The 17,877-nt window shown below is 56.6% G+C and overlaps 2 protein-coding genes across 2 annotated transcripts; one reads left to right on the top strand and one right to left on the bottom strand.

The window, feature by feature from the left end:
- Positions 1 to 6,102: 6,102 nt before the first annotated feature.
- Positions 6,103 to 9,909, top strand: CGCA056_v013600 (putative transcriptional regulatory protein; the record flags this gene model as incomplete). Its single annotated transcript, XM_037328844.1, has 6 exons — positions 6,103 to 6,855; positions 6,916 to 7,025; positions 7,077 to 8,567; positions 8,621 to 8,731; positions 8,797 to 9,435; positions 9,486 to 9,909. 6 exons carry the CDS (start codon positions 6,103 to 6,105, stop codon positions 9,907 to 9,909), a joined length of 3,528 nt encoding a protein of 1,175 aa, XP_037172920.1.
- Positions 9,910 to 11,554: 1,645 nt separating this feature from the next.
- On the bottom strand, positions 11,555 to 12,643 carry ATG5 (Autophagy-related protein 5; the record flags this gene model as incomplete). Its single annotated transcript, XM_037328845.1, has 2 exons — positions 11,555 to 12,076; positions 12,338 to 12,643. 2 exons carry the CDS (start codon positions 12,641 to 12,643, stop codon positions 11,555 to 11,557), a joined length of 828 nt encoding a protein of 275 aa, XP_037172918.1.
- Between the last annotated feature and the right edge of the window lie 5,234 nt (positions 12,644 to 17,877).

Genomic DNA, 17,877 nt, shown 5'->3' on the forward strand with positions numbered 1-17,877 from the left:
GATCGGTCAGCACAAACCTCAACCTACAGCCTTGTCAGCAAGCCATCACAGCTGCAGGTGCGTGCTCGGAGGCGGTATTGCGCGGTCACGTTGACCTCTACAAACTCCAACGACTGGGCAAGAGCAAGGATCTCCGTCGGCACAACCCCTCCTAGTTGCGCTCGGGCGGACTCGGCAGCCTTTGACCCGTTTTCGTAGTTCAGGGCAGCGCCGAAGGGTTTGAGACCTTGGGTTTCTCCTCACCTCCCCTGCTCAAGTGACGAGCTTCTGACTAACAGGTGATACGTGTCGGTACATTGAGAACTGGCCGGGTTGCACACGAGCCAGCATCGATTGGATGACCATTGCGGGCCGTCTGCCGTATCACCCATCGGCACTCGCATCTGTCGCGCACAGGTATCTCGCGTTATCCTTCTCTTGCAGAAAAGGGTCCGATGAGCTATCAATTCTCCCAACCTCTGGGCTCTGGTATGACTTGCGTACAGCTGGGACGACTTGCGCTGGTAGTATGTTTGTCACGGCGCGTTTGAGCTTGGGGCAGGATATGTCGAAGTGACGCACTATTCAAGCACTGACGAGGGTTCAATTCGCTGTCGCACGTGTTACGCAGTGACCGGAGATGAGGCGTGGTACCTGAGATGGGCGACATGGCAGCACCACAACGCTCAGCCAACGTCGCCCCACGAAACCTTGTTTTCAATGACACCAAATCAGACGCGATTTTCAGAGACGAACAGACTTTCAGTAGCACGACTATTCGTTCATATGTGCAGTACAGGCGGTGCTACAGCAAGGTACTGCTGCAGCAAACGGCCGTATCAATTTCAATCCCACGTGCCGTGAGGACGCCGGCGCTCCCAACTCCGAATCGGGGACGGGTATGGCTGGCTTCTAGGTATGCAGTTGGATCTGCTATCCGGGCTGAGGGCTGAATGACGGCTGCGCGTTGCGGCGCACCAATTCCCTGGATCTTGCATCTTTCGGATCGACGGTGAAGGACTCGATGCCACGGGGAGCACAGCAGTGGCATGCTTTGGTCTAGGACAGTATTGACTTGCGGCCACCGCTCGAGACTCCGAGACAACCCTCCTACTTTCTGAAAGCTGATGGCGACCAATCGCAAAGGTGTGAGGAGGGTGACGGGGGAAAGAAAGGAAATTTTCAAACCGTCCTGGGCAAAATCCACTCGCGAGGGCCCACCGTGATGAAATCCTTTGCGCCGAGTGACTGACGGCGGCCATCCCAAGATTTCCTGGCCTGGGTCGGTTGGAGAGAGGCAGGAAGACGTCCGGTGCCAGACTCGAGAGAGCATGTTTTCCGGCCAGAAGAGATGTTCAGTTGGCGGTCAAGGTATCATGTACGACACAGAAGCTTGCCAAAGGCGTACGAGTAGCGCAGCGCTAACGTCTGTCGGCAAGTACTGGATACGCGGGATCAACGTCGACTATCTTTGCGCACATCAAAATGAGAGGGGCTGGCGTTGGCGGTACTCGCCGAGTACCTCGCGTATTTCTCCCGCCTCATCTGCTGCGCTGCCGCCGGCCACGCTACATTGAGTACTTCTGACGCGCACCCACACGTCCAGTCAGATTGAGGGACGGCAGCAGTCCAGGTGACTGACCGACCGACCAACAGAGGCGGTCTCTCCGCTGCGACCCGGAATGGCAGAGCTCCAAAAGCTCCCCCGCCTCACAAGTCGTTACTAGAAGAGGCTTGGAGCTGCCGACGAGACCATAACGAGCAAGACTCAGACTCAGACTCAAACAGCCGGGTCAGCAGACCATGGGTAAACAAGCCGCCCTAGAAGGAGATCACCCATGTTGGAGTGACAGAGAAGCTTGGGAAAGTAAAAGCCTCATTTTGATACACCAAAGACCAGAATAAGCCGCCCGCTTGGACATTTCTTCCCCAACCTTGACGTCTCTTGGGTTGGGCCAGCCTCCGTTTGGCACTCACTTCCCGTTAACTCGACAATTGAGACTCGAGATACGGGTGGGCACTTTGCTGTCACCACCACCTTCCTCTTGCCCCAACTTTGCTCTCTATCTTCCGTCTCGGATGCGGTGCCCCTCACCACCACTTCGGCAACTAACCACGATTGACGGACAGCAAAACCTCCTTGCTCCCTTGCTTCTTGCACGCGGCGTTAGCAGGCAGCTCTCGTTCGCTCACCTCCATCAACTTCAGCAAACCCGTGGCTACCCTCCAACTCAAGCCACCATCCAGCACCATCTCTTCAAACGAGGCTGCTGTCATCTTTCTGGTCGCACGCCCCTTTTGCCCCTCGTGCAGCTCGCACCCCTCCCCTACCCCTCCCATCCCATCTCATCCCACATCGCCGTCTCCCAGACCGCAGTCAATCCCTCAGACCGTCTGAGGGACCCCAGTCATTCAGCGAAGTCCTCGAAGCGCCGAGTCCTTCCAGCAATACTTCCCAGGTACCGGTCCATTGGAGCGGCGCGCATCTGCTTCCTTCAGTTTGCCCATCACCTGCTGAATCGCTGCTGCTCAAGTATGGATACGGAAGGCCAACAACAGCATTCCAGCCCTTTACCGAGTTTCCGTTTTCCATGCAGAGCTTGTCTTGGCTTTGCCTCTGCCTTGCCGAGTCGCAGACCTCCATCCGACAGCACAGTGACCGAGTCTGCGCCCGCCTGAGTCGATAGCCATAATGCACGCAACCCCAAAGCAACGGAGTACAGCTCCGGTCCATGACACTTATCCCGGCGCGTTCCGTCACGCAATCATTCCGAACGGGCCTTTTCGTCCAAGCATTCTAGGTGTTTTCCATGTTTATCATGGCTGTCGAGCTTTAATCATCAAACTAGCTCAACCCTAGCATTAGTCACTGTGCAGTTTCCTGCTCCTCGCGCCATTGGGCTCATGAGGATGGAGTCCCTCTACGCGGCGTGTATAGCCAACCACGACCGAAAGGTTGAGGAGAGATAACGCCTGGGCTTGTCTCTCGTGCCGTCCGCTCCTCACGGCGCGGTTGCAGGCCAGGCACCACCGAAGCGCCGCAACCCGTATGTTAAGTGTTCGGCGGACGGAGATTCTCTGGCCGCAGCGGCGGTCAGCCGGGCACTGAGTCGAGGACGCAAACCGTACAAGGGTGCATACTTGTTCAAGTATGCTCCGCTCGTTTGCTTTCCGCCCACTGCATCGCATCGCATCGCACCGCGCGGGTGTCCAAACGAGAGAAACCTACTTCAGACTGTTTCCCAACCTAGCCGGGTTCCTACGTATCGCGCTCCTCACCGCAACGGGCAAGCAATGTTCTTTCCCACTGGGCTTGGCAGTACGAGTACCGTACAGCACTCGTGCTAAGGAAGAGCAAAGGCCACAGACACGACGTAATTACTGAAGGCAAGACAAGAGAGGGGAAAAGAGCCCCAGAAAAGCGGAACCTCGTCCATTCCTTTGCTCGGGCTTGCTTGAAAGCAAATTTCCTTCTCGAATCCCGTGACCGCCATCCCCAGTTGTCTGGCACGGAGCATGACCCAGACTCCCGCCCATCAGGTTCGCCCATCCATGGTTCTCCCCCTCTCCGACTGCTGCTCCGGGCGGCGCGTCCCGTCCTGCTGGCAGCAGAAGCAGCAGCAGGCACCGCCTCGAGAAGCCGACGAGAGCTGGTGCTGGCACCGGCAGTGGTGGCAGAAGCGCATTAATCAGAGATCAGCCATCAGCCGCGAGAGCGGTGTTGCGAGAGGGGGGATGCCTGAGTCGGTATGTTTGCCCGTCACCGCCCATCCTTGACTTGCGTCAATCTGTTGGATACGTCGGCGCTGCGCGGTGTTGCCTGCGGCGGTCGTGAGTTGAGTGGGCATCCGTCGCTCAACACATGGATGCTGGAGATGCTCATCTCTCATCATCTTCTATCTGGAATACGGCACTCGATATCAGAGAAGCCGAGCCGTACCGTACTGGCGGTCTCGTCCCTTGTACGTACACAGACTCTCAAGGTACCGTGCCTTGCTCTCTACATGCGCTTGTACATGGGGTGGAGTCTCTGCTTGCCGGGCCACGGTACGGCAAGCAGACAGAGAGGCGGCGGCGGCAGCAACACACGCAAGACAAGACAGACACACGGTCCAACCTCGCAAGCCACTTCACTTGCTGCTGGCCATTTTTGTGCGTGTCCAGCCAGGACGGCGCGTGGTGAGAGAAACGGGGAGGCGACGCTACGTACTACTTGTTTTAGCAACACGCCCCCCCTTTTTTTCAGCGCAAAACTCGACGACCACTCCCTCCCCCCCCCTCGTTCGGCCACGAAGATCCTCGTCCTAGTCACAATCCCAATTATCGCCTGTGCATTTTTTTTTTTTCTTCTTCCTCGTCTATTCCCACCACCATTACCACCACGCCGCGCCGCGCAGAGCAGAGCAGCCGTATCCTTGTCTGTTTCCATGAGACCCCTGGCCCTGCTAGCTTTCTGAGACTTTTTGACTTGGCAGGGTCGATTGGATTCCTAGGGTAGAAACACCTCTGTCTCTTCTTTCTGTCGAGTCTCTGGGGCGCGCTTCTGCTCTGTCAGTGTGTCTGCGTCTGATTCTGCGGCGCCGCCTCTCTCCGTTCGCTTGGGTCGTCGATTCCTCTGAGTCTCCCCAGCAGCTCTGTCTCTTGAACCTGGCTGTCTGCTGTCTCGCCCGTGGACAGACATACTGCGTAGGTCCCAGGTACCGTTCAAGAGTACTCTACTTTGGGATCCCTGGTAGACATTCGAGGCTCCTTCGAGAGAGGTTCAAACCAAGAGTCAGACCGCCTTCAAGTGCCCGTTCTGCCACCACCATCTGCACGTACTCTGCGGCGTACTGTACATGCTGCGTACCATATCCATACCCTGACCACCACACCCATGCGCTTCCCACATCATACCCAGTTCTCCCAGACCTGTACCCATACCTATCCCACCTTGCCTTAGTTCTTGCCTTAGTACCTTATCCCGACACCTCCATCAGGGACGTTGTACCGCTCGCTCTTGCTCTGTGCGGCAAGGTATATGGCGACCTGGACATCACCACCCTCTGCCGTTTGGTCTTGACGTTTCTCGACCTTTTCCTCCAATTCCAAGGCCTCCCCACCTTGCTCCCACCTCACCCCCGTCACGTCAAAAAAGTCAAGGTCAACACCAAAAGACCAAGAGAGACACCAGAGAGCAAAAAATAGGGAAGCTCCATCTCTGCCCAACGCGCTGATCCTACCCCCTTCCGCCGTGCCAAACCCTTTGGGCATCCGGGCGCATTCGCAGAGTGGAAAATCCCATCTCGCAAGTTTCAAGAACCACATAGCCGGGAACACCTCTCAAACCAGCAGCACCAGCCTCGAAAGCAAGCTCGCCCATCGCGCGCGCCGCCGTCGCCGTCTGTCGCCTCGACTCCGCCTGGCCGTTCCGTCTTTGCCTCCTTCGAGTCCCGTCACCTCTACGCCAATATACCTACGCATAGCATACTGCGGTACGCACACGCACACGCACACGCGCACATACGCATACTTGTCTGTACGGATACCGGATACTGGATACAGACACGGATACCTCCTCTACCTCTCTACCTCTGCCCAACCCAACGACACACATCCCGACACACCGTCCTGTCCGACATTCACACCGACTTGCCCTTCTTCGACGTATCCCGTACCTACCTACCGATACATACGTTGCAGCCACGCCATAGGGACCACCGCCCCATGCTTTCATCTAAACACTGAAGGTCCAATTGCTGTTCCCAGACCTCCGCTCCCCGTCCTCCGGCTTCTCACAGGCTGCCTGCTTGATTGATTGCTTGCTTGCTTGCTTGGTCTCTCTTCGCTTGCTTGTCCCTTCACTCCTCCTCCTTCTCCTCTCCATCCCCGGCCGCTGCTCCCGTCGCGTTGCGTAGCGCCGTCACCCACAACCAAGCATAGCATAGCATTCGAACTGTGGACTGTTGACTGTACGGATTCCATAGTCCTTACCAGTCGTGTCCGGCCTCGCACCTTACCCTTCGTTGCCCAAAGCTTTTCCATGGCCGCCACCTTCTCCTCCTTGGACCTGGCTTGACCCTTTTTTCGCTTCGTCTCTTGTTTTTTCATAAAGCATTGTACGTATGTACATATATATCAAGCATGGATCCGGGGCAGCCTGACAACAAGCGCCCCCGTCTCTCGACCGCCAACCACCCGTGGTCACCGACTGGCGCACCGCACAATCATCTACCTCCTCTGCATCCGCCTTCGCTACCTCCGACGCCTCACCAGACTCACCCGCCTCATCACTCGGCACCGCCGCCTCCTGTCCCGCCATACCATCAACAGCAGCAGCCACCGCCATATCCTCCTCGCTCAGCCGAGCCTCATCACCCTCCTCACCCGGCCCAGCAACATCCCGACGAGCGACGACACCATGAGCAAGAGCCTCCGTACACGCCGATGCAGGAACACTATCGACACCCGGCCTCGCCCTCACCTGCGCATCCGTCCTACAATCCTTTCCCTCCGCGAGACCCAGGTGGCGTGAAGAGAGAACCCCACGACGAGAACCTCTCCCACCCTCGACGGCCACATTCGACAGGAGGCGCACCGTCCGAAGGCCTGCCGCCGCCGGGCCCTCATCCGCCGCCTCACTCTGCCCCGCCCCCGGTTCCTCCATACAACGACGATCCACGACGACCACCGCACATGAGCTACGATAACGCGCCGCCGCAGATGCAGCCCCCCACGCCGGGGAGCTACAGGAGCAGCTACCCTCCTCCGATTCCTCCACAGCCTCCTCAGCATTACGAGCAGCCTCAGTATCCTCCTCAACAGCCCGCTCCCGAGAGCCTCTATATTTCATCATATGCCTCCACACAGAAGCGGAAGGCCACACGCGCGTCTCAGGTACGACGATGCCACAGGCCTCTTTTCTGTCAGGTCAGTTTGCGCTAACAACCAACCCAGGCTTGCGACAGCTGTAGGCAGTTGAAGGCGAAATGCGACGAAACCAAGCCCTGCAAGAGTTGTAGAGAAAAGGGAGTTGAATGCAAATACCGTGATCCCGTGCCAAAAGCGTTAGTATCTGGTGTGCGCATGTTACTGTTCGTTGCTAATCATCACCGCAGGATCGACAAGTCGCAGACCGACATTCTGGAGGCAATCGTAGATATGAAGGGCTCTCTCGAGAAAAAGATCGAAACGCTGTTTGATTCGTTCGAGCAAAGAATTGCACGCCTGGAGCATGCGCCCCAGTACAAGCAGGTCAAGCTTGAAGCCGATGCCTCGGCGACAACACCGTCTCCCCCGAGAAAACACCTATCGCCCCGAAGCCACCAGCAATCGGGACAGGAGCTTAACCATGACGAAGCCATGCCCATGGCTGTGGGAGATACGGACATCGCGTACCACGAGCAAGAAGACCGCATGGAAGCCGACGAGCCTGAGGACGAGTTGCCTCCGGGCCCGGCTGTGGCACCTGAAGCACCGTCGATTCCCATGAACCATACCACAACGAAAGGACATTTGCTACAGTGGCCCATGATTAAGGAAATGACCCGCAAGGCTCTGAAAGAAAATGGCGTCAAGTTCATTGAGGAATATCCTTGGGTTCGGGAAGAGAAGCGCGGTTTACTCCGCCTTTTCGGGCGCGGCGAGGGCAACGGTAACATTTTTGGATCGAGCAGCGCAAACCCCAGATCCGAGCACGATGCGTACACCGACACTGCCGACGATTACTTGGGAGAAGCAGTTGCCGCGCCTTCTCCAGGCGAGGCTTGGGGTCAGGTCGGCAGTCTCAGCCCGCCAAACTTGACGTACACTAGCAGCACGCTCACACCAGAGGGTCACCCTGACTACACTGAGGCCAAGGTTTGGGGTTATGTAAAATCCTTTGAGGAGAAGATCCTATCCATGCACCCGGTCATCATGCCAAGCGACCTTAGGCCCATCGTCAGACGATTCTTGGAGAATGTGGCCCAGGGCGAAAAGAGAGGGAAGCCACCACACCCGGGAACCGCAAAGTTCGCGGTGACACATGAACCGACCAACAAGCGAAAACGCTCCCCCAGTGGCGAAGAGCCTGAACCAGTTCAGCAACCTCGGAAGCTGGGCAGGCCTCACAGGACTATCGACGCTGCTATGGTCTTGGTCGTCCTGGCACTCGGAAAGGTCGCTCAGTGGACTGACAAGATCCCGGATCCCATCCCAGATCCGGCTAGTAATTCACACAACTCCCCGATGAACAGGAATGGTCATCCGTCTTCCCCTGGACCTGGCGGTCATGGCTCGCCTCCGGCGCATTCTATTCACTCCCAGTCTTCGGGCTTGCCGTCGCCAAAGGAGCAAAACAACGGGCTCCCGAGCCGGCGGCCGTCCGTGCAAGGCAATGGCGCAAAGCCTATGAACCAGTCTTTCAAGCGAAATTACGATGTTATTCCGGGTCTCGAGTATTTTGCTGTTGCAAGCGATATTCTGGGTCAGCACCGCTCCGGCTACACACTGAAGCACTGCCAGACTTTCCTATTGGCTGGTCTCTACTACGGACAACTCGGAAGGACATTGGAGAGTTACCGGTTCTATATTGATGCCGACGTTGCTCTGCACACCATCATGCGTCGGTATGTAGTAGACAGACTGTAAACGAGGATTCCTCAACTAACGAATGGTTTAGTGATCAGGAGCGCTTGAGGCTGGCCGCGGAAAACCCCCTTGGACACCCGCCATTGACCAGGCGTGAAAACATGATTGTCATTAACTTTTGGACTTGTCTCCAGCTGCAAAGGTATGTCAAGAAAAGACGGCGCAGTCTGCCAGTTTGCATCTCATGGGACTGACTGTGTTTGCCAGTGATATCATTGCCGAAATGCCGGTCTACCCGTCAAATCTAACTCGCTTCGAATACGCTGTGCCCTGGCCCTTGATGCATCAGTTCAGTGACATCGAGTTCCCGGAAGCGGTTTTGTCGAACTACATGGCACAATTGTACCTACGAAAGCGACTCAACGCGCTGCACAAACTACTCTTTGAGGGAATCGACACGGCCATGGACAAGATGCACTCTGCATTGGAAATATTGAGCGAGCTGCGAGCCATGGGATGGATCCAGGAGGGCCTCAGGTTTACCGAAGACCAACCCCCGGCAGGTACACTGATGGAGGCCAGACTACACGCCAAGTACTGGGGAGCTCAGGTCGTCATCTTCCAGCCATTCATCAAGCTGGTGCTTGATCTCTCGTGGAAGATGCAGCAGCGAACTGACGGAGCAACACCAAACTCTGATACTACCAGCGGCTTGGGCGTTTTCACTCAGGGCGACGCCGCTGCGTACATCGGACAAGGCGGCATCGACAACTACAAGGACGTCAACGACGATGTCATCAACTTTGCCGAGCAAGGCATCAATGCTCTCATCAAGAGTACCGAAGCTTTCCACAACGTGGATCATGACCGGCTTCACGTAACCAATATCTTTGGCACCGCCCATGCGTAAGTTGAGCTACTAGCTGCTAGTTGAACGGAACTAACCAATCTCACAGACAATGGGGAAACCTCTTGGTCCTGGCTGCGGCCTACCGGGATCCTATTCTTGGCAAATACATCAACCGCGGGCACCTGCAAGCTTTGTTCAAGCGAACGACGAAGATGTTGGGTATGCATGCTCACGTGAACAGCACGTTGTTGACGGACAAGAACATCCTTGAGAGCATTGAGAGGGACCTCTTCCGCCACGACGTGGAGGACCCGAGAATGACCACCAGCTTCTCAAGCGCGGCCAGCATGACGGGCCCGTCCGTCCCGCCACCAACAAGCCACCCGGAGACGAACCACCAGGGCCCAATGTCCATGGCATATGCCGTGGGACCCAGCCGCAGCGTGCATAACTCCCCCAATCAGGCATACCGTGTTCTGGACAGTCGCGCATCGAACCACGGCTACCAGCCACAATCGGCGCCAATGTAATCCGATAGACACGAAGACGACATGAGTGGGGTCCATATGGATCTCGTTCCCCAGCGCGTGGCCTTGCGAGACTGTGGAAAATGAATAGGGGACTTGAACTGGGAGGTGCCAGATAAAAACTGATGAAACGGGCTGAAGTCGCTTCCGATCAACCCACTACTTATACCCATCATCATCATCATCCATGGAACCGGCGTTTTGCGAATTCGATTCATTTCTCGAACCTACTTTACCGCCCGGGATCGTTACGAGACGACGAAGCAGAGCCCTGCTGGAGCCTCCTGCCTCGAAGGCGGCGAACTCGAGGGTCCGACCTTCGCCCGTACACGGTCATGCGAAAATCGTCGCCCAGCCCACCATGGGATACATACAACAGTGACCACATCTCAGGATATCACACCAGTAACAAAAAAGAAAAAGGGGAGGGGCCAACGGACAAACAGGGGGACTGGATAGCATTGGGGAGGGGAACTGGGGGGTTTTGAGGGACGGCAAAAGCTCTGCATCGTCGTTACTAGACGGCACCACACGCTTGGAGATCTGCGGGCTCCCGGTTTGGAAAAGGAAAAGGGGGACGGACGGGACCGGAGGACGAAGGATGCATAAAGACGGCTCACGAGTCGGGTTCGCGCCCCTCCTTTTTCTATTCTGGATTTATCTTTCATTTTCGCAAACTGTTTTGCCGTTTTTGCCCTTCCCCCGTTTGTCGTCAAGACCAGCAAATCCTCGAGTCTCCTCTTTTCGACACAGGAAACAACGGGCAACCATCTGTTTCGAAAATTTTGCACTTTTTTTCTGGTAACTAGCCGCATCATGCACTGCATCTCGGGAGAAACTGGGCTACGCGCGTGTTTATCTGTCTTCATGTTTCTCTGTTTCTCTCGCGCTCTCTCAAATCACATGTCGATCCGCGTTGGATCGACTTTGATGACACCTGTTGCTAGGTTTATTGTTTGGCTTCATCCGGGCGGGGGAAACTCATCATATCATTTATCATCATCATACCATCAAACTCATATCTCATATTCTGGGGTGTAGCGGAGGAGATACCAATGAGGCGGCAGAGCCTCCTTTTTTCCTCTTTTTATTTTCGTCATCTTTCTTTTTAGTAGTCGTTGCCAGTTGCTGTTTGTTGCTGTTGTTTATCTTGCAGTTGAAAGGGGCCGGTGGTGGATGTAAATGTGGCGGGGCCAAGACGAGAGTGTGTATGGGGGGCAGAGAAGGCAGAGGGAATGAGCTGTGTGTTGAGGTCTGAGACCAGACAGACGACGGCGGTTTAACGTGGGTTCGGGTGGAATATGTCGTCAGCGTTGCGCGCGGGCGGGAATAGTTGGATTTAGTTTGCGGCTCTGGGCTGCTGCCTGTTGTATGTGAGATGTTTTGAGTGCGGTATATATATACATATACACACATATAAAAGAAGTTCTTTGAAAAGCCTTGTGTTGTGTAGGATGATTTACGTCTACTGTGAGTTGTTTCTTCCGTGTCTAGAATTCTAGAATGAACTTTGTGCCTACGCTTGTGAATACACGCGATCAAGCTGATGAATAGCCCCTTTCCATCCCCCTTCCATACGCCATGCAAACGGAAAAGTCAGAATACCTAACGCCGTGATAATGATGGTCCTCCTGTCTCTCCCCTGCCCTTACCACAACACGACCGTGACACAGAGCCATCCATCCGGGTACGCCGCCTCCCTCATAAGGTCCTCAAGCGGCGCGGAGAAGGGCACAGGGCTGCCGTGCAGCACGACGTTAGCGAGCACGGGGTCGCGGCTGGATGGGAACAGCGTCGGAAGGTGGGCGCGGAGGGCCTGGCCGAGGGTCTGGCGGGTGTTGCCGCGGACGCCGCCGGGGACTGTGGGGGAGACGAGGGTCTGGAGGACCTTGAAGACGCCCGCTGCTGCTGGTTCTGCTTGCTGTGCTACTGCTGGTTGAGGTGAGGCGCCGCCGGAGGAGGAGGAGGAGGTCGGCCCCCCGGGTGGGGAGGAGGGGATGTAGACGCGCAGGGGGATGTGGCGGAGGGGCGTTGGGGCGTTGAGGAGGATTGCGTTGATCTTTTGGAAGGAGGCGTAGTCGTTGTCTTGGACTGCGTTCCAGAGGGTTGAGGTGTCTGCTTTTGAGAGGGACATTATGCGTTTTGCGTTGCCGTAGCGGACGAAGTCGGCCTTGCGGGGGTTGTGTGTGTTAGTTGGTTGGGCCGAGGCTTGGTGGTCTGGTCTGGGCTTGGGGGCGTGCGGGGGGGGGGTTAAGACATTTTGGTTTGAGACATGAGTTTCTGGATTTGGGTGTTTGGGAAGGGAGGAGGAGAGAGAGAGAGAGAGACAAGAGGTGGCGAGGAAAGTAAGCGAGGTTGGGGAAGAGAGACAGACGGTGGAAGAGGTGGAGGGGGGGCACGTGTGACGTGATGTGCCGGGTGGCTAACTCACTTCTTTGACGCAATTCAGGAAGGTGTCGCCAATGTCCCAGCTATCGCCGTCGCTGACGGTGAGGCGCCATGGGAGGGATGGCTGGTAGAGGTCGACGAGCAGGCCGAGGGGCAGGTTGCGGAGGAGGAGCTCTTCGTGGTGGAAGGCGGAGACCTGGGCACGGAAGAAGGCGGAGCAGCGGGGGACGAGGAGGGCGAGGTAGGAGAACCGCGGGAGGGAGGTTATCAGCGGGGTGTTTGGGTGCGAGGGGTGGGTGATGTGGAGGGGGACTTTGGCGTTCCAGAGGGTCTGGGGGATCGAGTCCATGGTGGGTTGCGTGAGGTTGATCGTTCGGATGTGTTGGTTTGATGATGTGGATGAGGTGAGGTTGAGATGAGAGATGGACTTGATGTGAGAGAGCGAGCGGTCATGAAGTCATCGTGGTTGTCGGCGTCGTCGTCGAGGGTTGACGAGAGGCGAGACAGGGTTCTCGCGCCACGGACCGGTCTGGGAGTCGGCGGAGACGGCGAGCAAGACCGGAGGAGAGGTGAGGCTCTACGACGTCGACGTCGGACGTGTGGTTGCGGAGTACGGTTGCGCCGGGGTAAGGCTGAGGTCTCGGTGCGGACGCGGAGGTGGGGCGGTCTCTTTTGCGGCCGAAACAAGCCCCGCCATCCGAACAGGTCACAGTGCACCGCTCACACTGCAGTGGACAGCGATGGATGACACCTTATGTAAGCCCCAGCTGGCCGTCTTTCCTTTTGCAGTTACCCGGGCTATCCCTCCCCCTCCCCTACATTGCCGCCTAAGGGGTGTGCATCCAGGCAGTCTGTAGGTACGGATACCATGGGCACGGCACACACCATCTCACCCCCCAGCTTGGAGCTCCAGCTGCCTAGAGCTCCCTGGAGCTTGCCTGAGCTTCAGCTTCAGCTTTCGCTTCCCGTCGGCCCTCAGCTCTCACTCCAACTCCAAGCGGCGGCCGGCGCTCTGAGGTTGTCTTCCTGGCAGCGGTTTGCACACGCTAAGAGAACCTGATAAAAGGGCCTGAGCGCTCTTTGGTGATTTGAGGAGTGGGAGGATTCTTCCATCACACCTCTGGCCCTGGAATCATATCTGATCCATGGGTTTATTGAACAGAGCTGAAGTCTAGCTTTGCGACGTTGGCTTTCACTTCGCCTGCTAACTGCTCTGCTTGGCTGGACTGGTCAGACACGGAATGAGACACCTTCATCCATGATTCTCTGTCTCGCTATCTCATTACCTAGGTCGTCGGTATCTGAACTTCCACGGCCACATATAAGCATCACCATCATCATCATCATCAACATAATCATCACGGCGTAATCACGGCGCCATGTTCGAGGCCACGCCCCCCCGCCCCGGTCAGCTGCATCACAGACGTCTCTGCCTCGCCAGCCGCCCGAGATTTATTAGATACACTCTCCGAAACGGTATCTCCGTCCCTCTCATCGTACACACCCGCACATTGCATTCCGCATCGCATCGAATATGGGTAAGAAAGGAAAACGAAGGCAGATAATGGTTCCATCTTCAACAATGCCGCCGGCGGCCCCTTCAACGACCACCACCCCCTCCCCTCCCCTAATCGGCGGCCCGCGGATCGGCCCCCTCTCGGGGAGAAAGGAGATCAGGCAGGATGAAGATGAGGCGGGCGAGGACCGCAAATCGCTTCTCGCGGTGTGCCATCGTTTTTTCCCCCTTCCTTGTTCCCCGTATCAAGGGGTGCTGGGAAAACGCTTCCCGCATCACGCATGCCAAAGTGCGAGCGAAGATAGATGTCGTGGCCATGGAGACGCACATGACCCGGCCGATCACTTACTTCCCCCCCCCTCGCTTCGCCTGCCAACCACCATACGTAGAAAAGAACCGTTCAAATCATCCAACCAGGCTGACATGCGGCCCCCGTTCGTCGTCACGGTGGGAGAGAGACTTCTGGCATTTCTTATTTGTCCGTAATCATTGCTCTGCGGGAGTGAGCACCGGTGGCCATCGTGCTTGCCCACAAATATCCCGGGCAAACATCATACACTAACACACGCTGACTTATTGCACACACCCACGCCGCACGCACGCACACCCGCCTCTCACGTCGCACAGCGCATACAGCACAAACACACACACACACACACACACACACACACACACACACACTCAATAATCCCCTCTGCCGATGCAACGCGAGAGAGGAGGGCCAAGAGGGTACACCGCAGCTTTTTTGCGCGAGAGACATGGAAGCAAAAGCAGGAGGGATATGGAGAAGGAAAAAGCAAGAAGACAGACCGCGTGCGCACCCACGCCGTGGGCTCCTCCGAGACAACCCTCTGTAGTTGGTTACACGAGAAACGCCAGATACACACCCTCTCCGACTCAGCCAACCAACACCTCTCAAGCACGAACAATCTCCGCCATTGCTTTGGTGAGATTGTGAGGTAGGTAGGCAAAAAAGCTCCGCTTCGTCTTTTTGTCGGAGGTTGCTGAGACACGAACAGCTGTGCTATGTTTGCTTTTTCCTTTGCGCGCATGCGTTTTTACTTGCTTTCTTTTTTCAATCCCGCCTTTTTGCTTTCCCCAGTCTTGGACTCGGAGGTTCTCAAGGTCGTCCCCATCCCGCCCTCGTCCCCCATATGCGCCGTTCCCGTCGATACATTACTGTCCATCAGTACGGGGGCGGGATGGACGCCTTGGACGAGCTGTCTGCTTCTCCGTCTCTCCACTCTCTGCCGAACCGATCCAACCACGCAAAGAGCTCACGCACGAGGCCGCCTTTGGGGTGTGTGCCGTATGGGTGTTGATGTACTGTACAGATTCGGCCAAGGATGCAAGCCCTCTGCGCAGGCGCAAGAGAGACAGGCGGCGGCCGGACAGCCAGGAAGAGCAAAAAGAGACTCGACTGCAGTATCTCACATCCCATCTTACCATCTCGGCGGTCAAGCGACGTCTGGCCATGCCGCGCCCGGCCTCGCCTGGCTGTGGTCTGAGGAGTGGGCATCAAATTCCCTTTTTTTTCTGCGGTCGCCTGAACCTGCAACAAGCCCACGCAGCAACCGAAAGGGGGATGGGGGATGGGGGATGGGGGGGAGGCTCAAAAATGCGATGAAAAATAACAGAAAAAACAGACATCTCTCATCTCACATTTGCGTCCCGCGATGAGAATGCCATATCGATGCCTCTCGACCGTCTTAGCGCGGTTGAGTAATCGGCAATCGGGGACGCGCTATCAGATTTTCCTCAGATTGAACCCCTGCCGCCCGCCCTCACGGAGTACCTACCTAGTGTACCATGTAACGCACGACGGGCACGACGCTTCGCTCGAGGCCCGAAAGATGGGGACTCGTCGCGACGTGTAAGAACTTGTTTGCTTTTTCCTGTACAGCGAATGGTATCGTCTGGGCGCTGCTGCTGCTGATGGTGGATATATCTGGCATGTCAGGTCCTCCGCCTCCTCATCATCATCAGTCATCATCATCACGCCTCCCCCAGTCTCTGCAGCGCCTGCGTGCCGTCTGTCTGTCCTGTCCTGTCGTGCTCATCCTCACACCCCTCCCCATCCATCCTCTGATCACTTCTCACACTCGACAGAATCACTCAAACGAGATGGCCTGCGCAAGCACCTACAGCAGCACCGCAGCACGCGCTGCAACGCTCTCACTCAACTCACCCTTTCTTTGGTGCCGTGTTTCCCTGCCCTGCCTGCGTTCCGTCCTCTCCTTGCTTTGCCGTGCCATCCCCCAAAGTACCTCTCAAGTCGAGTGACTTGTCCGCAACTTTGTGCGACTTTGCTGCGCAACGAGCCCCCCCCCAACTCTTGTTCTGGTTCGCAAGCCCCCCGTCCCCGTCCGTCTGGGGGCGGCGGCCATTGCATGCATGCATGGTGCCCAGGGCCGATTCACTGGATGAGAAAAACAAATAATAAAATGCTGCTGTTAAATTTTTTTTTATCGGTCTCTTAAGAAGAAGAACATGCCCCTGCCAATGAAGCTCCCGTCCTGCACACACGCCCTCGTGATGGTGATGGCGAAAACCCCCCCTTGCCATTTCACACGCTTTTGATCACTTTCCCATCACAATCCGTCACTCCCAGTATGCCGTCCCACGATGGCCGCAAAAGGCCGGAAACCTGAAAATCGCGAAAACCTGTCAAATTCCCCCATCTGGGCCCTGAATCCAAACCATTGACCGCCAGGCACACGCACACCTTCGTCTCCAGGGGCTGATCCCCCCCTCCCCCCCCCCTTCGGTCCTCAATCTGGTCTAGGCTTTTCCAGCACAGCACACCAACAGCCATGACACCGTCCTTCCCGCGCCCTGCGTCCCTGAAGCTTCTCCCCCAGCACTTCAACCCCCATACCGTCCCTGTCCCCGTCACCGATCCCGGTCAGAATCACACTTTACAGAGGAAGGGTCCCCTATATCATCAAGACGCCAGGGCCTCCTCCCGGGGTTTCTATGTGTGTGTGTCTATGTGTGTGCCAACCTGCCTGCCTATCTACCTACCTAGCCGTAAGCAGGTCACCAGGCCTGGCAGACAGGCAAGCCACCCACTAAAACCCTTCCCGACGCAAACGCCATCGCTATCCGCTACCGCCTACCCGTCCACACAAATCCCGGCCGTAGGGGTCGCGGGAGAGGGGACCTAAGGGAGAGCGAGACGGGCTCAAGACGATCCCATGGCACCGGGTCGCCGCCAGCTCTTGCGCGCCCAGGGCCCAGAACAAAAAGGATCTTCCTCTTCCGTCCTGGCTGGTGGATTTTAATTTCAGAACGCCACAACGCCCTGCCTTCCGCTACTGCTTTAACAATCTTGTTGTTGCCCAGACGAAGGTTTCCTTTCCCAGCTGGAAGAAACACTCGCATCGCCCACGCGGGACCTAAAAAGGGCCGACGCATAGGGGGCCGCACATCCGTATACTAGCGCCGCATGCTGGGCTAGCTTGGCTATCTGTGCCTTGCTTACCGCACAGTATGAAGCTGCCGCTGAGCGCTTCTAGTAACCCAGCTCTGCCTACCCGCCCGCACGTGTCTGGATGCTTTCCTTGCCTGCCGTTGCGTTGCTTGCGAGCAGAGTCAGGCCAAGGTGAGTTACCATATTAGTTAGTCAGTTAGTTCGGCATGTCTCAGCCAATCCAACCCAGAATATTCCAGTCCCGCCAGCTTTGCTGCCTGGCTACAACTACCAACGTCGCCATCACGCTTCTTCTGGCCACACGGGATACGGAAGTAAGCTAGGTAGATAGCTAATTACTCGCTGAAATCATAGCAGCGCCGGCGACGTCGGCATGTTCACTTAACAAACAGCCAAGTGCTACCCGCCCCTGGCCGTCACCCACGGCATACCACGCGGCTCCCAAGCGGCATATACAGGGTCGCGGACAAGCTCAGTGATGGCGAGCCTCTTGCCCTGTGGGTGTGGAGGGCGTTTGCAGCCCAAGGTAGACAAGTGCTTCATGCCACTGGAGAGCTTAACATCCAACAAGTAGGGAACTGTTGAGCACTGGCCGAGCACAAAGTCAGTCGACCAAGGCAAGGCAAGGCTTCCC

This window comes from Colletotrichum aenigma (assembly GCF_013390185.1).
Source record: "Colletotrichum aenigma strain Cg56 chromosome Unknown KSG_Cg56_contig09, whole genome shotgun sequence".
Classification (NCBI taxonomy): Eukaryota; Fungi; Ascomycota; class Sordariomycetes; order Glomerellales; family Glomerellaceae; genus Colletotrichum; species Colletotrichum aenigma.